Source organism: Thalassophryne amazonica, chromosome 4 (genome assembly GCF_902500255.1).
Source record: "Thalassophryne amazonica chromosome 4, fThaAma1.1, whole genome shotgun sequence".
NCBI lineage: Eukaryota > Metazoa > Chordata > Actinopteri > Batrachoidiformes > Batrachoididae > Thalassophryne > Thalassophryne amazonica.
This window is the reverse complement of record NC_047106.1, coordinates 5,234,198-5,259,191: the sequence shown is the minus strand read 5'-3', so window position 1 is coordinate 5,259,191 and position 24,994 is coordinate 5,234,198. Positions and strand designations below refer to the sequence as shown.

Here is a 24,994-nt window from a genome sequence, read left to right as displayed (position 1 = left end):
ACAACACCAAAGTGAAGCTGACATCAGCGTCTTGGCCACCAACCAATCAGAGGCTAGGAGAGAGAGGCAAGTATCTGGGCCAGTTCAGGGCCGGTTGTTGAGTAGAGGTGGGCGATACCGGGAATTTTCGTATTGATCCGATACCAAGTAAATACAGGCCCAGTATCACCGATATCGATACAGATACCGATACTTTTTCATATTTAAGCTTCATAGAGCCAAAGGATCCAAAAGACCTAGGATCGAATTTCGCCAAACATTCTACGTGACAACAAAATATTATCACAATCAACATTTTTGTTTAAAAAATATCACTCAACACAACTTAAAACAGAATTTCCTGAGGTAGAGGGCTGACAAACCACAATACAAGGGTGTGCTGCTCCATGTTGTGTGACACAGTGCAGCGCTGCTCTTACAGAGTCTGATGAATCTGCGTGCGCAGCAGTCAGTGCGTGCAGGAGAGAAAAAAAGCTTGAGTATCGATCTTTTTACATGAGAATTGTTAAATATCAATACCAGCGTTGGTATCGATATTATCGATATTAGGACCGATCAGCCCACCTCTACTGTCGAGCTGATGGACGTGATGACATCACACAGTAGCCACATGGTGGAACGAGCCATGGTTTCAAATCTCGGTATCATAGTTCTTCTACATTCTGTTGCTTAGTTTGAACTTCTACAGATCCTCCTCATGGTGGCTGCAGGTCCGGCTGCACTGACTTCCTGCCACGTGATTGGCTGATTAAGGAATCACTTTAATGAGCATTTGAACAATGTTTAGCATGACTGATGTTCATTCCCCCAAGGCCCCCTCCTGATTACACCTGGAGCAGATGTGGACAGACCTGTTCCTTATCTGGATCTACAGGTTTGCACTTGTTAATTTTTTTTTTTGGCGGGGGGTCAGGGGGGTTGCGTGCACATTGAGCGCGCACACCTGTGCCACGATGCGCCCACCCTCAACTCTGCATTGTGTTTTAATTAATTATGATACAACTCCATGAGCATCATCTTTGAGACCCGTCACTCGCCGTGCGCAGAATCTAGATCAGGATCTGAGTCTTAGACATTCAAAGATCAGATCTGAGAAAATGATCAATATGTCTAAAAATGTAAATGGACAAACACGATTCAGACTCCAGATCTTGATCATGTCCCGGATAGTTGTCTTCCCCAATAAGACTGATCCTTCCACCAGGTTTCATTCAGGTTGGACTCAAACCTTTTCAGTACAGTTTGTTTCAGCAAAGATGAAAACTGACTGCTGGTTAATGTGGACGCTGACCTGAAGACCGGTGGTTCACTTCCAGGCTACTTGTCTGTTTCCTTGGACAAGACACTTTGCATAGCCCAAAGTCCAAAATGAGTACTGCCCTCAGCCGGGGAGGTAACCTGTGATGGACTGGAGTCCCATCCAGTCTGATTTATCAACACGTCCTCGAGCTCAAATTAAATTTTGACACAAAACTCTTGTCGTGATTCAACAACACTGTGACGCACAGGGATACATGCACGAGCCCCGACTGTCTCCAGAACCTGTGTAGGACTTAAGTCTCTCTCATGTGATCATTAGTGTAATTTGTCAACGAGGCACCGAGCAGAACAGGTTGGCACGCCCCGGTTCAGTGAACGCCCCGTGAATGCAGAGAGGTAAAGAACTGGTCAGGTCCAGCGTGCGCGCCCTCAGTCTTGTTCAGACATGTTGTGGCGAACAAACCAGTGAGGAAAGATTCATTAAAAAAAAAGAAAAGAACAAGAGTTAGGCATCTGTTGACAGTAGGACAAGTCAAAAAGGAGTCCTGTATCAGAGACGGATGTCTTTGGATGACACTGCTGACACAGGTGTGGTTTTATAAAAACACTGAAGGCGTGTTGGACAAACAAAGACATCTCGAATGGCTGCCAAACAGGCACGCCCTTTGAACCAGGTACTAATCTTGGATCTGCATTTTTTCCCCTCAGTTTCAACACAGAATCATCGTCTCTTCCAGACCAGGAGCCTTGTGTACAAATTTCCTACTTTAACACCGCACTCGCCAAAACTCAGAAACCGGCATAAGCACAAAAATCGACTCCGAGCTCCTCCCGAGTGACCGAGCTCCTCACCCTATCTCTAGGGGAGCGCCCAGCCACCCTGCAGAGGAAACTCATCTCGGCCGCTTGTACTCACGATCTTGTTCTTTTGGTCATGAGCCAAATCTCATGACCATAGGTGAGGATCAGAACGTAGATCAATCGGTAAATCGAGAGCTTTGCCCCCCTACTCAGCTCTCTCTTCACCACAACGGTCCGATACAGCGACTGCATCACTGCAGATGCTGCACCGATGCATCTGTCAAACTCACGCTCCATCTGTCCCTCACTCGTGAACAAGACTCCGAGATACTTAAACTCCTCCACTTGAGGCAAGGACACTCCACCGACCTGAAAAGGGCAAAGCACCTTTTTCCGGTCGAAAACCATAGCCTCGGATTTGGATGTGCTGATTTTCATCCCGGGCTGATTTTCATCCCGGACGCTTCACACTCGGCTGCAAACCGCCCCACTGCACACTGAAGGTCCTGATTTGACAAAGCCAACAGAACCACTTCGTCCGCAAACAGCAGAGACGAGATTCTGTGGTTCCCAAACCAGATCCCCTCTACACCCTGGCTGCGCCTAGAAATTGGTTAGCTATAATTGCTAATTTCTCCAAAAAATTAGTCCCATAAACTTTGCGTTTTTGCAGCGTTCATCCTTGACCCAAAATACATAAGCAGATCAAACGGCAAATGTCAGCTGTCTCCAGTTTTTGCATGATCGAAATCATACACACAGCTTGGGACTCCGATGAGAGCGGCCACATCTCCTCCACTCTCACTTATCTCTGTTCTCTCCTTTAACCTTCAAGTCCCTACTTCACCAGACTGTGAATTCCTCAAATTATATTGTATTCTGGATCTATTGGACTACTACTGGATTAACCATGGAATTAATCGGCTGGTCTCTGAATGCTATTGATACCATTTTTTCTACAAGAAGGTCAGGACCGGGGGATCCTACCTGCCCAGATGGAACATATCCTGCGGGCTATGTTCTCGACTCCTGGAGTTCCTGGCGTGTGGCATGCTTGGTGCCTTTCTCCGTTGAGGACATCGAGGATTTATTCATTTTTGGTCTTATGGTAGCAAGGCTGGTACTTTTTGGCTTATGTGCTGCCCTGATCTACTGGAAAATTGGCAAGACGGTGGCATCAAGAACCACGGCCCCTCGCTTGTCCATCATGATTAATGAGGTGGGCAAGGCAGTGCATTCTCAGACGGCATTGACTCTTGAACTCAGACACAAATTGAATGACATCTTGGAGCAGATGCGTGCCTTGCAGTTGAAGTTGAAGATTTCAGAGGCCAGTGAATATTCTTAATTCATAATTGGGATTTGGTTGTTCAAGTGGAACTGTTAAAAAGTGTTTTTCACTGCTCAAACCACAACATTACAGGCTTATCAAGCCTGAAGGTCAAATTGCCTGACTGTTTTTCCTCCAGAGGGATTTGTTTTGGCCTGGGGAACATTTGGCTGTTTCTTATCTCAACTCACAAAGACAATAAACTGTTTTCACAGGACTGAAGCATGCTCCATTCCCTCCCCCCACCCCCCTCCTATCCCCCATCAACACTCCCCACTCCGGCATCTGCTTACGTCACTCCTTTCCCCTTCTGCGGGGGCGGTGCAGTTTTAGCTGCAGCCCCCGTTCCTCTCCCCAAGCTGTTGGCGGCGCATCTCAGGGTTACTGCGTGACCTTCACCCACTTGCCTCAATTCGGATAACAGACTTCTTCAAACGTAGTGCACATAAACAATGTCAAACGTGTATATGCTGTCTTTAATTCTGATGTGTGCCATTATTACGGTAAACAAGTAATAATTGTGGACTAATTGCTGTCTGAGGTGACTGGAGTGTAAACATAATTTCTCGACTGTGAGATCAATAAAGTATAAACTATATCTCTCTCTCTCTCTCTCTCACACACACACACACACACACACACACACACACACACACACACACACACACACACACACACACACACACACACACACACACACACACACACACAGGCCACTTGGCTATCATAATATAGATACTTATGAATTTTCAGTATATAAGTTGCAGGGCCTCCCAAAGTAGTAAAATTACAGTGAAACACTCACGTGTCCATCAACAGAAACAATGAAACACTGAGTCTGGAAATTTAAATGTTTCCACACTGAGTAAGCGGGTGTTGAGCGGGACCTTAGTGGAGGTCCACCCTGTCCTGGGTGCAGGTTTGGGTTGTCTTTGTGGCGTGTCTGCACAAACAGTTGGTCTTTTGGGTGTTGCGCTTTCTCTTCGCTGCAGGTCAAAGTGGAAGCAGATTAACTGGTGTCGGTTTCACAAACCTCCATCCACGTGCTCAGAACAGCGGCAGGCGTCTGAGATCCAGTCCTTCCAGTATGCTGGGATTTGATAACAGAAAGCCTGTTTGTTTGACACCCAGGAAGGAAATGGGCGTGTTGGCTGGAATGTTGTCAGAGCACAAGAAGGTCTTGGAGCAGAGAGTCCTGTCCGAGGAGCTGAGAGCATGGCCGACTTCCTGGTGGTTGTTGCTGTGCTTATTGGGATCGCCTACATTTACCATCACGTCGTGGTGAAAGGACAGAGGTGCACGAGCAGAGCCAAGCTGCACGGAAAAACCGTGATTGTGACCGGTAAGTTTAAACAACAGGTCTGTGGACTTGAGAGAGAGAGAGAGAGAGAGGTCAGAACCACAAATGGTGCACTGACCTGGATTAAACCAGGATATTTGAAAACTGACAGAAAGAGGTCAAAGTCTAATACTTGTTCTTTTTCTATTTATTTTGAGAATCTGAACTAATGGGACCTGGACCCTATCAGGATTGTGCTACTGTAGTACTACATACTAAGAGACAACTGTGTGTGTGTGTGTGTGTGTGTGTCCCTCTCCTGTACAAATGGAACCTTGGAACTGAACCCAGTTTGGCACACATATACTTTGATATACAGGGAGTGACAAAGGCTAGTGAGCACTTTAGTAGTAGTATTAATAGTAGCAGCTGCAGTTGCTGTCTCTTCTTGAGGGAGCTTTAGTTGCGCACTAGCAGTTCTCTGGAATCTGGGATAGGTGGGAAGTGATGTGATAGGTTTGTTGGTGTTTTCATTTCAGTCTCTGAATCAAACCCGCCCTGGGGGAGGGTCATCAGCTTGTTTAAGATAAAATAAGATGCATAGTTTAGACCTCGTTCTGACCCTTTCTTTCAGTTAGGGAAGGGATACACATTTAGTTCTTCATTTCCATCAGTCATTCAGAAATACAAGCAATATGATACTGTGTTCTCAAACACTGACTTACCTTACAAGAAAGAGGTGAGTGAGGGAAGCCACCAAGACACCCAGACAGGCTTATGTGGTGGTGATAGGGGAACCCGTACATGGTGCACCTTTTGTCTGTGACATCACCAGTATTAGGGCTTCCTGATGGAAAGAGGTTCTTAAAAAATAATTTGTGAAATTTCTGCTACAGTTTGACAGAAGGCACATGGGAGACATGAGCTTTTGTTGGATGAAAATCCTCCTCTGCTGAAAATGTTCCTTTTTTCCACACATGTTGGATAATTTGCATGTTTTTGACCTTTAACCTCCAGGCAGCAACACCGGTATCGGGAAGATGACAGCCATCGATCTGGCTCGAAGAGGCGCGCGAGTGATTATGGCCTGTCGCAGTAAACAGAAAGGGGAAGTCGCCGTCCTGGAAGTCAAAATGGTGAGAAGCATCTGCATCTGGTGGGTCTGACAAATTCTAACAGAAATGACCCATTAATATCGCAGATGGAACCAGTGCTGAAGCAGCTGCTCGCCCCTCTGAGTCGGGTCTGCTTGAGGTTTCATCCAGATAAACTCGAGGGAGTGTGTGTGTGTGTGTGTGTGTGTGTGTGTGTGTGTATTAGACTTTACCCTTGTGAAACACCTTGGAGTGACTTATGCTGTGATTTGGTGCTTTATAAATAAACTGAATTGTGAGCCGCTGTAGGGGTGCATTATTATTACTAGATGTAAATGAGTCCACCCACCACTTTAATCATATCTTAGATCTTGTTCTGACTTATGGTATGGAAATTGAAGACTTAACAGTATTCCCTGAAAACTCCCTTCTGTCTGATCATTTCTTAATAACATTTACATTTACTCTGATGGACTACCCAGCAGTGGGGAACAAGTTTCATTACACTAGAAGTCTTTCAGAAAGCGCTGTAACTAGGTTTAAGGATATGATTCGTTATGTTCTCTAATGCCATATACCAACACAGTGCAGAGTAGCTACCTAAACTCTGTAAGTGAGATAGAGTATCTCGTCAATAGTTTTACATCCTCATTGAAGACAACTTTGGATGCTGTAGCTCCTCTGAAAAAGAGAGCTTTAAATCAGAAGTGCCTGACTCTGTGGTATAACTCACAAACTCGCAGCTTAAAGCAGATAACCCGTAAGTTGGAGAGGAAATGGTGTCTCACTAATTTAGAAGATCTTCACTTAGCCTGGAAAAAGAGTCTGTTGCTCTATAAAAATGCCCTCCGTAAAGCTAGGACATCTTACTACTCATCACTAATTGAAGAAAATAAGAACAACCCCAGGTTTCTTTTCAGCACTGTAGCCAGGCTGACAAAGAGTCAGAGCTCTATTGAGCCGAGTATTCCTTTAACTTTAGCTAGTAATGACTTCATGACTTTCTTTGCTAATAAAATTTTAACTATTAGAGAAAAAATTACTCATAACCATCCCAAAGATGTATCGTTATCTTTGGCTGCTTTCAGTGATGCCGGTATTTGGTTAGACTCGGTGGTTTGAATCATATTTATCTAATAGATTACAATTTGTTCATGTAAATGGGGAATCTTCTTCACAGACTAAGGTTAATTATGGAGTTCCACAAGGTTCTGTGCTAGGACCAATTTTATTCACTTTATACATGCTTCCCTTAGGCAGTATTATTAGACGGCATTGTTTAAATTTTCATTGTTACGCAGATGATACCCAGCTTTATCTATCCATGAAGCCAGAGGACACACACCAATTAGCTAAACTGCAGGATTGTCTTACAGACATAAAGACATGGATGACCTCTAATTTCCTGCTTTTAAACTCAGATAAAACTGAAGTTATTGTACTTGGCCCCACAAATCTTAGAAACATGGTGTCTAACCAGATCATTACTCTGGATGGCATTACCCTGACCTCTAGTAATACTGTGAGAAATCTTGGAGTCATTTTTGATCAGGATATGTCATTTAAAGCGCATATTAAACAAATATGTAGGACTGCTTTTTTGCATTTACGCAATATCTCTAAAATCAGAAAGGTCTTGTCTCAGAGTGATGCTGAAAAACTAATTCATGCATTTATTTCCTCTAGGCTGGACTATTGTAATTCATTATTATCAGGTTGTCCTAAAAGTTCCCTGAAAAGCCTTCAGTTAATTCAAAATGCTGCAGCTAGAGTACTGACAGGGACTAGAAGGAGAGAGCATATCTAACCCATATTGGCCTCTCTTCATTGGCTTCCTGTTAATTCTAGAATAGAATTTAAAATTCTTCTTCTTACTTATAAGGTTTTGAATAATCAGGTCCCATCTTATCTTAGGGACCTCATAGTACCATATCACCCCAATAGAGCGCTTCGCTCTCAGACTGCAGGCTTACTTGTAGTTCCTAGGGTTTGTAAGAGTAGAATGGGAGGCAGAGCCTTCAGCTTTCAGGCTCCTCTCCTGTGGAACCAGCTCCCAATTCAGATCAGGGAGACAGACACCCTCTCTACTTTTAAGATTAGGCTTAAAACTTTCCTTTTTGCTAAAGCTTATAGTTAGGGCTGGATCAGGTGACCCTGAACCATCCCTTAGTTATGCTGCTATAGACTTAGACTGCTGGGGGTTCCCATGATGCACTGAGTGTTTTTTTCTCTTTTTGCTCTGTATGCACCACTCTGCATTTAATCATTAGTGATTGATCTCTGCTCCCCTCCACAGCATGTCTTTTTCCTGGTTCTCTCCCTCAGCCCCAACCAGTCCCAGCAGAAGACTGCCCCTCCCTGAGCCTGGTTCTGCTGGAGGTTTCTTCCTGTTAAAAGGGAATTTTTCCTTCCCACTGTGGCCAAGTGCTTGCTCACAGGGGGTCGTTTTGACCGTTGGGGTTTTTACGTAATTATTGTATGGCCTTGCCTTACAATATAAGGCGCCTTGGGGCAACTGTTTGTTGTGATTTGGCGCTATATAAATAAAATTGATTGATTGATTGATTGATTGACTAGGGACACTCATCGGCTGGGCCAATAGACCGATAATGGGCCGAGAATTGGTCTATCCCTAGTCCACACTCATGATGACTCAGTAACAACATCATGTGTAAACTGAACCATATGTGCCACCCGGACAGCAGACCAGCTGACTAGAGTAAAAGAAAAAAAAAAATTATCTTGGGCTTTTCAATATTAAATTCAAATGTCCACAAAATCCACAACCCAGATCAGATCCAGGTCAAACTTTGTCAGGTGATAGTGAGTGTCAGTCTGCACCTCACTGTCAAATATGAGAGTGATTGAGGCACGTTTGATTAAGATATAATTTAAAATATACATTAAATGGAGTTCTCAATGTTACATTTAAATGGCCACAAAATCTGTAATCTGGATCAGATCTGGATCAAACTTTGTCAGTCAATAAAGGATACCATCCTACACAACACTGTCAAATATCAAAGAAATTCAATCTTTTTTGACAAAGGTATAATTTTTTAAAACTTTGTTCAATGTTAAAGGAATTTTCCAACTTCGTTGGCAGAATTAATAAATTACTGCAATTATAACACACTTGCAGTTAAAGAAGCTATTGTGCTAAAACTTTAACTTTGCAGTTCTGTTGGTTACTGGTTCCACACTGATGACACCAGCAGCTATGTCACTTCACCTACATAAAAACTAGATTAGATTAGATAGAACTTGATTAATTCCTTGGAAAGACTCCCTCAGGGGAACTAAGGTTCCACCAGCATTGCAGAACACAGGGTAAGAAGCACATAGAGTATCAAAGTAGAAGTAAAAAAACAATTTGCAAATATAAATAAGCAAATAGTGTATGTAGTGTAAAAACTAAATCTGAATTTCAAACTCACTTGAATCACCTCGGTGATCTCATGTTTAAACTAGCTTCAGGTGGTTATTGTTTCGATACCACACCTGAGCAGTCGTGAAACATTCTTTACGTAAGTATCACTTTAGAAGGTTTAGAATAAGGCGACAAAAACTCGACATCCTGTGTGGTTATCGGACGTGTTGTTGGTTGTACATTGCAGGAGAGCCGCAGCGAGAACGTGACGTTCATGCAGCTCGATCTGGCAAGTCTCAAGTCTGTTCGCAGCTTTGCCGAAATCTTCCTCAAGACCGAACCCAGACTGGACGTCCTGATCAACAACGCAGGTCTGAATGACACACGCACACACACACACACACACACACACACACACACACACACACACACACACACACACACACACACACACACACACACACACACACACACACCTTTCTGTCATATTTTGACCAGAAAACATTCCGAATGCAGACCTTTGTCCTTGAAGTTGTTGTTTTTGTGGTGAACAAGAAGAGTTTGTACGTAGCAAAGTTTAACTGATTCACTGATTTATACTTCAGAGATCAGAGCCAATCACCAGCCGTTTGTCTGGAGAACACACAGAATGTTCCTGAGCTGAATAAAGTGACATCAGATCAGAGTGGAACCCTCAAAACATGCTAGAAATATTCATGTCAGCCCTTAAGTTCTGGGTGGGTTCGGAATGAGGAGCAGATCCTGGAAGTGTTTCTGTTCTTAACGTTGGAGTTTCCATAAAACATTCAGTATTTTACAATGGTTTTTCAGGCTCGTCCCAACATGCTTTGCCTGTGAGATGATTCCACCTTCACAAGAACATTGTTTTCACCTAAAACTTAAGTGATGAAAAACCAGTACTTGGAAAAAATATCAAACAGATCTTGGATGTCAGTCAATTATGAATTTAATTAAGTCCAACTTGCAAATTATACTGGAGAGAAAAGTTTCATTACAAGATATGAACTGTTTTGTGCACATTAATTTATATTTTATGATGTAAAATATCGTGAAATAAAAAAATTTAAAAATATCATATTAGGTGTGCCTAATTTAAAAAAAAATAATTATATACAATTACATATTAAAGTATTTTACAGTAAAATGAAAGACCAAAAATTCACAAAAATAAAATAAACATACAATAGAGTTAAAGAGGAACATACAAACAGAACATGTCACAGTGCCACCAGGTGTTAAAGGCCTGTTTAAATAAATTAGTATTGAGCTTTGATTGAAAAAGTGCTGAGACAGAAATAGTGCGTAAATCAGGAGGTGACTTGTTCTACAGTCTGGGTTCAGAGACAACAAAAACACCATCACCCCAGAGTTTGCATTTTGACCTCAGAACATCTAAAATTGGTCAGACACTGTGATGTCCAACTGTAAGTGAGGAGAGCTAAAATTTCAGACACGTAGGAAGGTGCAAGAACATGAAAATCTTAAAGTCAATTTTAAAATGAACTGGAAGCCAGTGGAGTGACTAAAGTACAGGAGTAAAGTGCTCACTTCTGGAAGTGTTCATTAAAAGATGAGCAGCAGCATTTTTGCACAAGTTGGAGCCGACTGGTTAACACCAACATAAAGTGTGTTACAGTCATCAAGTCTGGAGCTGATGAAAGCATGAATGGCCGGTTTGAAGATCAGGTCTATTGAGAAAGGACTTTACTGTAGACAGAAGACGAAGATGTTTTATGTTGATCAAACCTCAAAAAACTGTCAAATATCACTCCCGAATTCTTGGCAGCTGGTTTTAAATATTAGCCAGAACACCAAAGTTTGACGGTAAAACATTCGGCATACCAGAATGTCCAAACACAATGGTCTCTGTTTTACATTCAGGTGAAGGACATTTTGGAACAAACACTGATTTACATCATGAATATAATTAAATAACTAACAATTAAATAATCACTTCCATTTGTCCTCATAGGCAGATAGATTTGCAGATCATCTGCATAACAATGAAAGGACAGACTGTGCTCAGCTATAATTGAACCCAGTGGCAACATATAGTATGTATATATGCAAAAATGTGCCACATATGCAATGCCACATTCATGTTGAAATATGTAAAGACTCATGTAAAAATATGCAAAAAGTATTGAAGGCGAATTCATATAAAATACACAAAAATAGGCAACTAGTGTAAAAACCATAACATTCTTGTAAAATATGCAAAATAGACAAAGACAGATTCATGAAAATATGCGCAAATGTCAGAAATTCAAGCCAAATGCTGTCTATGCTGTGGTCATGCAGTCTAATGTTGTAGTCCATCACTGTATGGATCTTTTTGAAATAAAATAAATGTTGTGCAGCAACAATATGGGTCAAAGGTTGAGTAAACATGAGCTGAATGAAAACAGCCCCAAACCAGAAAAATCAGTTTTAGCAGCTTGTCAACATCAGCAAAGTTCTAAAAAAAAAAAAGGGAAAAGATTTGGTTGCTTTTGTCACTTTTTCCTACTTGCATGTCAGAACACTGGCTGCTGTCTTTGAACATAACTCAAAAACAATGACTGCCATGATCTGATCACGCACCAAATTTCAGGGGACTTTGATGCACAAAACTCTTCCAAAGAGTAACTTCACACAATCTCATAGACGTGTCTGCCACCTGCTGGATGGTTAGTGGGTGTTGGACTGATGATTAGGAGAACGTTTCGTTCTGTTGCATCCTAAAACTCAAACAACACGGTCACACCTCCACACGACCCTCCCAAAACCACTGCAGCAGGCACTTCTTCCTTCTCTCTCTCTCTCTCTCTCTCTGTAGTTTTGACTTTACATGCCGCCTGAAATGCGCTTGTTTGGCACTTTTTCAGTTTCTAAAGCCTAGGTCTGTCTGGTGCCCACCCACGGCTCGGCTTTTGGACCTCCCAGCCACCCGCCAACTGCTGGTTGTGTAAAGTTGTCAGTGTGCTGTAGGTTTAATTTCAGGTTTGAATATTTGCCTTTTTCCATGTTTGAAGCACCCTGAGTTGCTGGATCAGTTTTCTGTGGAAGAATTTACAGAATCTGACTTTTTATTACTTGAGGCCATCAAAATATGGCCATCGGGTATTGTGAAGGCTTTGAATCTGTCTGTGCTCAGTATAACTCCAGTCCTGTTACTGCCAGAGTCTTCAAATTCACAGGGAACATTCTTGGGACAAAGACCTGGGACAAGTTCAAAGATGGCAAACCTTGACCTGTTTTAAGAGGTTAAAAAGTTGCATCTTGTTTCCTATTTTTATACTATGAATCATGCAAATCTGTTTTTTTAGTCGGGGGGGGGGGGGCAGTGACAGCCAATCAGAGTAGAGCGGCACTGTGATGTCATTGGCTGGCCTCTGTGGCGCTCCAAAACCGCTTCGTTTCTAGCTAAATATAACACGATTCGAGAAATAAACACTTTTAAAACTGAAAATGCTGTTTTTGTAACCTGATAACACCTCTGGAGTGATTTACAGACGTCTTGTGAACGTCAGTGTGCATGCGCATCACATGTGGTCAAAGCTAACTTACGGTCTTTTCAAAAGCTCATATGCAGCCAAGTGGTCATTTTATATCAGACTCCTAATCCGGTCCGACCGCTCAGATTTATTAAGGGTTGAGATGGTCTGGTATTACAAATGACAGCCAGGAGGTGGCAGTGTTGTGCCATGTGAGATGATGACTCCGCCCAGACCTCACCAGGTGCGTCCTGATTTATTCAGGTGTGTTCAGATTTAGCAGTTCAGTTTACATCTGGGCCAAGTCGGGGACGCGTGGAGGACGGTTTTGGGCGTCTCTGGTGTTACAGCAAAAGCTGTCAATGTTGTGTGTTTTGTCATCGGGCGTACCAGGGCCGCCATGTCCTCAACTGAGTGGCAACGTGCTACATGTGTCAACTTCAGTGTGTCCAACTTGGTGTCTGAGAGATTGGTGGAACATCTGCCCACTGCCATATTTTCTTTGACCATATTTTGTGTATTTTATTTTACCAGGGGTTTTTGTATTCTCAGATTTTAAAGACTTTTGCTGATTTTTTTTTTCACCAATTGTTAAAGTTATTGTGTCCCATTAATTGTGTCCTGAGTGACACTCATGTATGCGCACATGCACACCCTCCTGCAGACGGTGTTAAAATGCAAATAAAATATTGTTTATGATTGATTGAGTTTATTTTGCAATCTGCAACATCAATATAAATATACAGATGTGAATGTGTCATTGATACACGAATAACACCATAAAGCATAAATGCTTATTTTGCATTGTGGTCTTTGTGAAATACAAGGTCTATTAGAAAAGTATCCAACCTTTTAATTTTTTTCAAAAACTATATGGATTTGAATCACGTGCAATTACATCAGCCAACCTTGAACCCTCGTGCGCATGCGTGAGTTTTTTCACGCCTGTCAGTTGCGTCATTCACCTGTGGGCAGGCTTTGAGCGAGGAGTTGCCGGCAGGCAGCCGGCGCGGCGCGCCGCCACAGGAAAAACACCTCCATTGGAAGCCTTAAGGACAAGTTGGAACATGTCCAGCTGTTAAACAATTTCTCAGATTCTCACTCAACTGAAAGCCATCAAAAGCCGCCTGGTTTTTACAAATGGTTATCAACACGGAGATGTTTTTCCTGTGGCGGCGCACCGCGCCGGCTGTCTGCCGACGTGCCAATCCGTCCACACGTCTTTCGTTACAAAATCTCCTTTAACAGTGGAATGTCCGAATAAACTGCTGAGCCCGACCTCTTCTGAAAGTTCTCTGTTCTCTCACGACATCCTGGGTCAACAGAGGCTTCAATTTGGAGGTTTTCAGCTCGAAACAGGCTGACGACGACGGCGCCTCGGAGCGCTGCGCGACGTCCCGCTCCGTGGGAAGTCCTTAAAGCGACAGTAACACTCCATAATCTCTTATCAGCCGTTACAATTTTCACCGAAAACCATCTGAATTTCTCGAATGGTGTCCACTTCGATGTGCCTCACAGGTTTTGAAAAAATTTTGATCAAGCAAAGCACCAGTCTCTCAGCAACTTCTCAGACAAAGGAATTCCGATGGGAGGGGTGGACCAGTGCTCACTCAAAGCCTGCCCACAGGCGAATGACGTAACCGACAGGCGTGAAAAAACTCATGCATGTGCACGAGGGTTCAAGGTTGTCTGATGTCATCGCACGTCATTCAAATCCATATAGTTTTTGAAAAAAATAAAAAGGTAGGATACTTTTCTAATAGACCTTGTTATGTGTCGGACGCAGCCCGGAGAACCGACCAGCGTTTGAAGGACCCAGTATAAAATAAGCAGAACACGGTACAAAGGATAACAGAGTTTAATAAACATAACAGTGATGTGAAAAATATAAAAGTGCGCGGTCTGGCGTGGTGGATTGCGGTGCGCTCCCAGCAGCGCTAACGGTCCGGAGCCAGAACCGGTTCGGACCCAAGGACCCCGCCGACACCCCCCAGGTGGCCGCGACAAACCGAGTCTGTGAAAGAAGAAATCATTATGGGAGTCCACACTCAACACACAGAGAGACCACTCAAAGGTGTACAAACAGCAAACACTTCCTGGCTTAATTGCAAATCAGCTTCCCACCCTGCAGGCATAGAACACCCTGTTCACAAAACTCCACTGCAGTGGAAGCTGATTTAAACGACCAACATACAGCTCAATATAATAAGGTGTGAGGGACACCACATTTACTGACTGTATAAATGTTAGTCACAAAATCTAACGTACCTCAGGTGTGCTGACGAGCGTGAGACCTCACCCCCTCCTCTTTCACAGACCATGCATCAAACCTGGATGTTCTCTGCATCCACTGATGATGAGATGGCTCCCGAGACGACGATCTCACCCGTCTGGTCACAAGGTCGAGTCTCTGGCAAATACACACTGTATACTCCAGTCTTAAATGCCAACATGTTCCAATCCATGTAGATGCACCACAGCTGTGAGTCCTGACGAGCCGCAGGTGATCAGGGTGAGGTCCTGATAAACTCAGCTACACAGCCACTCAGTCCCAAATGCAAGCCACCTGGAAGGAAAAACAAAAGACAGAAACAAAAAGGCAGCCAGGCCCCCCCAGTCACACAACAGACCTCGTATCACGTGACAAAAAAAGAGGGGCTTGAATGAACATGTACAAACTGTACGTAAGACAGTAGGATCTAAATTATTATTATTTACATTCAATGTCTGTCTCTGCGTGTGTGTGTGTGTGTGTGTGTGTGTGTGTGTGTGTGTGTGTGTGTGTGTGTGTGTGTATATATATATATATATATATGTGTGTGTGTGTGTGTGTATACAGCTGTGCTCAAAAGTTTACATACCCTGGTAAAATTTTTGCTTTTTTGGCCATTTTTCAGAGAATATGAATAACAACACAAAAACCTTTTTTTCACTCATGGTTAGTGGTTGGGTGAAGCCATTTATTGTCAAACAACTGTGTTTCCTCTTTTTAAATCAAAATGACAAGAGAACTACCCAAATGAACCTCATCAAAAGTTTACATCCCCCTGTTCTTAATACCATGTATTGTCCCCTTTAACATCACTGACAGCTTGGAGTCTTTTGTGGTGGTTGTGGACGAGGCTGATGGTGAAGCTGCCACTGAATATGTTTCGGACTTTATTTACATCAATTACGAAGAAATACAAACAATATGGCACTTTATGGTAAATCTGCATGGAGTAGACAGTTCTCAAAAACTGAGTGACTGTGCAAGAAGGAGAAGAGTGAGGAAAGCCACCAAGACACCCAGACAACCCAGAAGAAGTTACAGGCTTCTGTGGCTGATTGGAGAAATTGTGCACAGTGCAAGTTTTGCATTTTGCATCACTACTCTTAGCTTCACAGTGTAGTAGAGCAGAGAAGGATTTTCTTTCACTAAAACAGATCAAATCCAGGCTTACATCTCAGATGTACCTTCTGGCATTATATTTTTATATTTTGCTCCAAGTTGTTGGACAAAAGTCAACAAATGTTTTTGTTATTTTAAACTAGATCAAAATGTTTTATATCTGCATGTAAAATGTCCAGATGATCTGTTTGTTGTATGTCTGAGTCCAGATTGTCTCCATTTTCATGGGATCGACTGGCTGCAGAGGTTCAAGGTTTTGTTGCATATTCACGTGAGAACACTGTCTTCACAGGCGTGTACATGCAGGGACAGACAGAGGACGGGCTGGGGCTGATGTTTGGAGTAAACCACATCGGTCACTTCCTCTTAACGCACTTGCTGCTGGACCGCCTGAAGGAGTGCGGGCCGAGCCGTGTGGTCAACGTGTCCTCCTCAGTGCACAACTGCGGAAACATAGACTTTGACTGCCTGAACACTCACAAAGCTCTGAGACTGGGAACATCCTTCTGGAGTGTCATGAAGATTTACTCTGACAGCAAGCTGTGCAACGTGCTCTTCACACACGAACTGGCCAGGAGACTGCAAGGAACCAAGGTCACCTGCTACTCTCTCCATCCAGGTCAGTGGACTGTCCACATGTGGCTCACAGAGAAACAGGAAGCTCTTAAACTGTTGACCACGACTTCATATTTTTAACTTGCCGGGTCAGTGGGTATTACATTCAGGATGGATGTTCTACAAAATCTGAGCAAAATCGTCACCTCTGGTCGGACGCTGACAGAGCTAATCTGAGTCATCTACTCACGAGAAACACACTGACAGAATGCCAGATTATCTGACAAACACATTTCACATTCTTCTCCTAAATTTCTCTTTTTTTGATCAAGTGTTGCATGTCAGATTCAACAAACGCTACTAACTTCAGATAACTTCTTAAATGACCTGCGTAATTTAATTTAACCTTTAACCAGGTTTGTCCCATTGAGATCAAGATCTCTTTTACAAGGGAGACGATTGATGCAGAGCTTAAGGACTGTATGGTACAAAGAGACGAGGATAAAAAAGTGGCAATTACTTCTCATTATGAATCTGATTGGCAGATATATCATAAATTGAGTAATTATGCAATTAAATTAAACAAAAAGAAAAAGAAGGTGTATTATCCATCATTTCTTGAAATGGGCATTTTATGACAAAGCCTCTGGATATAACCAATCACTTAAATAATTATTTTTATGATCAAATTAACAAGCTTTGAGCCGAAATGGCTCAAAAAGCAAAAGTTTCAATAAGGGACAATATTATGGCAGAGAAGAATTGCAAATTTGGGTTTATTAATGTTACTGTGGATCAGATAGAAAAATTGTTTTCAGAATGTAAAGAAAAACTTTGACCTTTGGCACCATTTTTGCTGTTTTTACCCCATAACTCCAGAACATTCCATCATAGATAGCCCAAACTATACCTTTTTGGAATTGTTATGATCAGACAAATAATGTGATATAGTTTTCAACATTATTGGAGCATTTTTAAAGTTTGACCTCTGTGTAATTCTTCATTGACCCCTACTTGGCTACAGCTACCACCCTGGGATGGGTATCAAACATTTTTGTGTAGGCCATGGTACACTGAGGTTGGACTCTAAGTATCATTTTGTCCCCTTAAGTGGTACCAATTAGGTCAAAATTCATGACTGGCTCATGGACTAGGAGGCAAACTGTCTTATTCAACGGAAGCCTCTCAGATGAGAAAACCTTTTGTTGTGGTATTCCACAGGGAAGTGGCCTAGGACCTCTCCTGTTTTCTATATATACAAATGACTTGCCGCTAGTCCTGCAGAAAGCCAAAATATCAATGTATGCTGATGACTCAACTATTTATTCATCACATACTAATGTCCAAGAACTCAAAATTGTTCTTAGTGAAACTCTAAAATCTGTGTTAGAGTGGGTCAAATAGCAAATAACAAGCTAGCTGTGAACATTGGCAAGATGAAAAGTAAAGTATTGTTTTTGGAACCAAACCCATGTTGCTGAGGCTTGCTGTCAAAGATGTAACTCTTGAACAGGTCAGTGAGACCAGAATGCTTGGAGTTGAAATAGACTCTGAACTATCATGGTCCAAACACATTAGTAGAGTAGTACGCAGGATGGGCAGGGGTCTTTCAATGGTGAGAAGATGCTCCCACCGCTTACCTCCAAATATTGCTGCTGATGTGGTAAAAACTCTTGTACTGTCACAGTTAGATTATAATTTATAATTCAGCATGTGTTCACGAGAAACGTGAAACACCATAAATACCACACAAGGATACAGTGTGTGTGTGTGTGTGTATATGTATATATATATAGGTGTGTGTGTGTGTATATGTATATATATATAGGTGTGTGTGTGTGTGTGTGTTATACAACCCCAATTCCAATGAAGTTGGGACGTTGTGTAAAATGTAAATAAAAACAGAATACAATGATTTTCAAATCCTCTTCAACCTATATTCAATTGAATACACCACAAACACAAGATATTTAATGTTCAAACTGATAAACTTTATTGTTTTTGTGCAAATATTTGCTCATTTTGAAATGGATGCCTGCAACACGCTTCAAAAAAGCTGGAACAGTGGTATGTTTCCCACTGTGTTACATCACCTTTCCTTCTAACAACACTCAATAAGCATTTGGGAACTGAGGACACTAATTGTTGAAGCTTTGTAGGTGTAATTCTTTCCCATTCTTGCTTGATGTACGATTTCAGTTGTTCAACAGTCCAGGGTCTCCGTTGTCTTATTTTGCACTTCATAATGCACCACACATTTTCAATGGGTTACAGGTCTGGACTGCAGATAGGCCAGTCTAGTACCCGCACTCTTTTACTACGAAGCCACGCTGTTGTAACACGTGCAGAATGTGGCTTGACATTGTCTTGCTGAAATAAGCAGGGACGTCCCTGAAAAAGACGTTGCTTGGATGGCAGCATGTGTTGCTCCAAAACCTGGATGTACCTTTCAGCATTGATGGTGCCATCAGAGATGTGTAAGTTGTCCATGGGCACTAACACCCCCCCATACCATCACAGATGCTGGCTTTTGAACTTTGCACTGGTAACAATCTGGATGGTCTTTTTCCACTTTTGTCTGGAGGACACGACGTCCATAATTTCCAAAAACAATTTGAAATGTGGACTCATCAGACCACAGCACACTTTTCCACTTTGATTCTGTCCATTTCAAATGAGCTCGGGCCCAGAGAAGGCGGCGGCGTTTCTGGATGATGTTGATGTCTGGCTTTCACTTTGCATGGTAGAGTTTTAACTTGCACTTATAGATGTAGTGACGAACTGTGTTAACTGACAATGGTTTTCTGAAGTGTTCCTGAGCCCACACGGTAAGATCCTTTACACAATGTCGGTTTTTAATGCAGTGCCACCTGAGGGATCAAAGGTCACGGGCATTCAGTGTTGGTTTTCAGCCTTGCCACTTACATGTAGAAAGTTCTCCAGATTCTCTGAATTTTCTGATTATATTGTGGACCGTAGATGATGGAATCCCTAAATTCCTTGTTGAGAAACATTGTTCTTAAACTGTTGCACTATTTTTTCACGCAGTTGTTCACAAAGTGGTGATCCTCGTCCCATCTTTGCTTGTTAACGGCTGAACCTTTTGGGGATGCTCCTTTTATACCCAATCATGACACTCACCTGTTTCCAAGGTTTCCAGGTGTTCTTTGAGCATTCATCAACTTTCCCAGTCTTTTGTTGCCACTGTCCCAACTTTTTTGAAACGTGTTGCAGGCATCCATTTCAAAAGGAGCAAATATTTGCACAAAAACAAAGTTTATCAGTTTGAACATTAAATATTTTGTCTTTGCGGTGTATTCAATTGACTATAGGTTGAAGAGGATTTGAAAATCTTTGTATTCTGTTTTTATTTATATTTTTACACAACATCCCAACTTCATTGGAATTGGGCTTGTATACACACACACACACACACACACACACACACACACACACACACACACACACACACACACACACACACACACACACACACACACACACACACACACACACACACACACACACACACACACACACACACACACACACACAGACAGACAAAGAGGAGTGCAACCATTGTGTATTACTGTGAATCTTAGAAAAATGAATTGATTTCAGTTGGAATTTGGAAATGAGCTCCTGTAATCCAAATGGATTGTTTATGAATTATTGATTTTAGAATGAAGCAAATGTAGTTTTTGTTCATTGCTGTTGCAGGATCCGCCTCTTCTGGCTACATGTATGAGTGACAAATGTTACGACTTGTTTCATTGTATTTTTGTTGTTTCCAGGAGTCATCAGGTCTGAGCTGGCCCGGAACCTCAGCTCGGTGTTAGTGGCCGTTTTAAAGCCCGTCACCACGTTCTTCTTCAAAAGCACAGAGCAGGGGGCTCAGACCACGCTGCACTGCGCTCTGCAGGAGGGACTCGAACCGCTGAGTGGACGTTACTTCTCCAACTGCACCGTGAGGAATCTCTCCGCCAAAGCCACCGATGACGGCACTTCCAAGAAGCTGTGGGAGCTCAGCGAGCGGTTGTGCGGTCTGTTGTGAAAATCCGCCAATGCCGTTCGTGCCTTCTGTCATATACAAATTCTGAATATGATGATGATTACACACACACACACACACACACACACACACACACACACACACACACACACACACACACACACACACACACACACACACACACACACACACACACACACACACACACACACACACACACACAGAGAGCTCAGTGGTGTGGGTATCATATAAAGCAAATAATGAATGTTTACAACTGTGCAATGGAAAGAACATTTTCATTCATTGAACTTCCACTTTAACTCAGCTGATGCCTCGTTTCAAATATTCTTACCACTGCACACAAAACATTATTTTTTGTACACTATGATGTGTTATTACATACAATGTTGTCCTAAGAAAAAAAAAAAAGTAATTTATTACAGTGACTGTTAATCATACTTCCTCACTCAGTCTCAATATTTCAGAATTTTATATGACACTTTCTCAGAAATCAAAGTACTTAAGAACAAGAAGAACATTAATTTTACATTAAAGTAGTTTAACACAAAGAGAAAGAAAAGACCAAAGAAAAATCACCCAGATCCAATGTCTGAGTGGTGTCCATGGACAAAGACAGCCAGACAGCCAGACAGTGTCGGTTTGAAACAAATGTCCTCCTGGAGACTGATGGCTTCCAAAACCAAACCAACTAAAACTGTCAGGGTGGGTCCTGGCTCGGGGCGAAGTTATGGGTTTGTACCCTATTGTCGTCTGCCTCCCCTGATTTGATCCTCTTGCTTGCTCTTTTGATCATTTTGTATTATGTTTTCTCTGGTTGTGTTTATTATGTATCTTTGGCATTTCATTATGCTTGTACTCTTTTTAGGTCTGTCACTCTGTTTCCTAGTTTGCCCTTTATTTTGCTCACGTTTCCTTTTGTTGGTCTGTGGGCACGTTATACTTTCACCATTGGTTTTCATTCACTGACTCCTCTTGCTTTTGATCTGCTTTGTTTTTACTCACACTCTCTCTCTCTCTTGCTTCTCATCTCGTCTCTTTGTTTCAGCAGACCACACCTCCTTCCAGAACCATTGAGTACACATGCACCTTGTTACATCACCTATTATTTAAGCCCTCACTTCCCTCACTGCGGTGCTAGCTCGTTGATTTTGTATCTTCGTTCCAGCCCTGATCTTGTCTTGTTTGCCTCAGTATTTTTTGACGTCATTCTGTTTATCTGGATTTTGCCTTCTGCCTTTGCCTCTGATATTGTATCTCTCCGTGCCTTTGACCTCAGCCTGTTCCTGACCACATATTTTTGCCTTGCCCTTATCTGTATCTTCACTATGTTGCCTGCCTTTCTGTGTACCAGACTCTGGACTGTTTGTGAGATTATTATTACAACTTGCGTATTGTCTGAGAGTTTGCATTTGTGTCCACCCACCTTTTGTGCCGCGTGACTACGTATCCTGACAAAAACATAAACTACATTTAGCTATAGTTGAGGATTGCTATTGTAAAGGTATTTGTAGGTCGTTTCGGTGTTGTTAATCAGAGACGGGTCGAGGACGAAGTTAAAACGGAACTGCCTGATGACAGAGAGACAAAATTTACAAGATCGTGTCAAATCATGACAGACCAAGAAACAGAGTGGGTCAATGTGGGTGCTTTGCAGAAAAGGGGAATTTTTGTCAACTTGACCATTTAAAGACATGTCTAGAGACAAAAGAGTAACAGGACAACTGGACAGCATGCTGAGACACGTCTTTCAGAACAGACAGCAGGTCAAGATTAAAGGTCACGAAGCAAACAGCATGTTGATGTGCATGCACGGTGGGTGGGAACCAGGCCGACTGCAGAGCTCATTCAGCCGCTTCCAGAAGCACTGTTCTTGTTGTGTGTCAACCCCTCACATGTTGTCTCGTGTTCTGGGGTATAAGATGCCATGGACAGGGGTATGAGATGCCATGTATAGGGGTACGAGACGAGATGGACAGAGGTACAAGACAGCATGGATAGGGGTACGAGACCCCATGGACAGGGGTACAGGATGACATGTATAGGGGTACGAGACATCATGGATAGGGGTACAGGACGACGTGGACAGGGGTACGAGACGCCACGTATAGGGGTATGAGACGAGATGGACAGAGGTACAAGACAGCATGGATAGGGGTACGAGACCCCATGGACAGAGGTACGGGATGACATGTATAGGGGTATGAGACGTCATGGATAGGGCTACAGGACGACATGGACAGGGGTACAAGACACCGTGGATAGGGGTACGAGACTAGATGGACAGAGGTACAAGACAACATAGACAGGGGTCTGGGATGACATGGACAGGGGTACGAGACGACATGAACAGGGGTACGAGACACCCGCACAACTATTTGGCGAGGAAGTTTGTGGTGTGAATTTTTGGTCTGTTTGCATTTTGCGTCATCACTCTGAGCTTCAAGTGGAACAGAGAAAGATTTTGTTTCAAAAAAACATATCAAATCTAGACTCACATCTCAGATGTACATACCAAGGGCAGGAGATTTAAAAAACAACAACAAAACACCTTTATTTTAATTCTAATCTTGTTATTCTGACTAAATCTGAATGACTACATTCAAATGATATAAGCATCACGTGTGCATGACACAAATCCAGGTAACTTTTTTACAACCAACAGAGTCCCTGAAAAATGAAAAAATAACCTCAAGTCCTTTTTAGATACTATTTTTGGAAAACTTAAAAAATGTAGGAGTGGGACCTGTGAACAGGCCCGTCCACTGACCACGTGCTGTGTGCGACCTCGTCCTTTGTTCAGGTTAAAGACACACACGAACAGACCCCTGTGGGACACCAGGGGACTGGACTGTGGTGAAGGATTTCAGGAAGGCAGGAGGTGGAACGGGCTGTTCCAGGCACTTCTGACAACCCACACGGTGTCACAGAGAGCGCGTCACCTGGATGCACACTGGCCATGACAGGAAAGTCCTGGTTCCGTCTGATTCACAGGTCGCAACTGAGCCGTCAACTGCTGGTAAACAACAAAAGGCCAAAGAAACAGTGAGCAGCGCTGCGAGGAGCGTACAACTTATTGCACTGCGGGACTGGAAGTAAAAACATACACTCCAGCTGCACTTGGACCCACGAGGAGCAGCAGTATGAGTTCTGCAGACTGAAGTCTAAAGTCCAAGTCTCCACTTTGTTTCTCCGGGCTGTTCCTGACTCCTGGTCGACCCATCTGACTACTCACTCTGTGTCTCGTAACCTGTTTTTTAACCACGACGCAGGCTTCCTCATCGAGTCAGGAAGTGGAGTCACCATGACTTTCACAGCGTTAGATTATCATCTTGTTGTGTGCCAAAGGTGTCGGCACACAACAAGTTGGGTCATATACTGCTGATACTGGTTTTAAATAGGTGATGCAGTTACGTAACTACACGGTCACACAGCGTGCTGCCTTTAATGATGGCTCCTTCCACTCCTGTGACAAGTTAGTCCTGAAGCCAAAGGCTCCAGTGAACATTCAAAAAGTCTGTTTATGTTAAAGAGTTAACGACACGCTCCATCAAGGTCCTGAGATACCTCAACTCCTCCACCTGGGCAGTAACTCTCTGATGACCCAGAGGGGCCGGTCCATACTTTTCCAACAGAGGACCATGGTCTCAGATTTGGAGGTGCTGATCCTCATCCCAGTCTCTTCACACTCAACCTCAAACCTGGCAGTTTGGACACCTGTCTATACAGATTTAACAATGTATGGTGACCATCCAGGGTGGCAGCTGTAGTCAGGGGTCAAAATTTAAAAATGCTCTAGTCATATTGAAAAGTATACCACATTATTTATCTGATTATAAAGATTACACAAAGGTATAATTTGGATGATCTATGACTGAATGATCTGGAGTTATGGGGTAAAAACAGGAAAAATGGTGACATCGGTCAGTTTCAGTTCATAGACTTAAATTCCACAAATAAACAAGATGGACAGATGCTCGTATGATGGACAACATATCCTCCTGAGAAATAGAAAAATAACTGTTAAACAATTAAACAAGTGTTCCCATTAAACATCTTCGTAATGCATACCACCTGGTTCGGATCCGGAAGGGAGAATGGAAGACGGCATTCAACACCCCGTTAGGTCATTTTGAGTACCTGGTCATGCCGTTCGGCCTCATCAATGCGCCCGCGACGTTCCAAGCCTTGGTCAATGACGTCTTGCGAGATTTCCTGCATCGGTTCTTCTTCGTATATCTGGACGATATACTCATCTTTTCCCTGGATCCTGAGACCCATGTCCAGCATGTACGTCAGGTCCTGCAGCGGTTGTTGGAGAACCGGCTGTTTGTGAAGGGCGAGAAGTGCGAGTTCCACTGCACTTCTTTGTCCTTCCTGGGGTTCA

General features: G+C 42.8%; 1 protein-coding gene across 1 annotated transcript in view; it reads left to right on the top strand.

The window, feature by feature from the left end:
- Positions 1–4,570: 4,570 nt before the first annotated feature.
- LOC117509368 (retinol dehydrogenase 12-like) overlaps positions 4,571–24,994 on the top strand; it is a 42,247-nt gene continuing 21,823 nt past the window's right edge. The window contains exons 1-5 of the mRNA XM_034169036.1: positions 4,571–4,733; positions 5,688–5,806; positions 9,382–9,505; positions 16,315–16,641; positions 20,372–20,620. Of these exons, the coding sequence (XP_034024927.1) occupies positions 4,607–4,733; positions 5,688–5,806; positions 9,382–9,505; positions 16,315–16,641; positions 20,372–20,620 (946 nt within the window). The 5' untranslated portion in view covers positions 4,571–4,606. The remainder of the gene's footprint in view (positions 4,734–5,687; positions 5,807–9,381; positions 9,506–16,314; positions 16,642–20,371; positions 20,621–24,994) is intronic.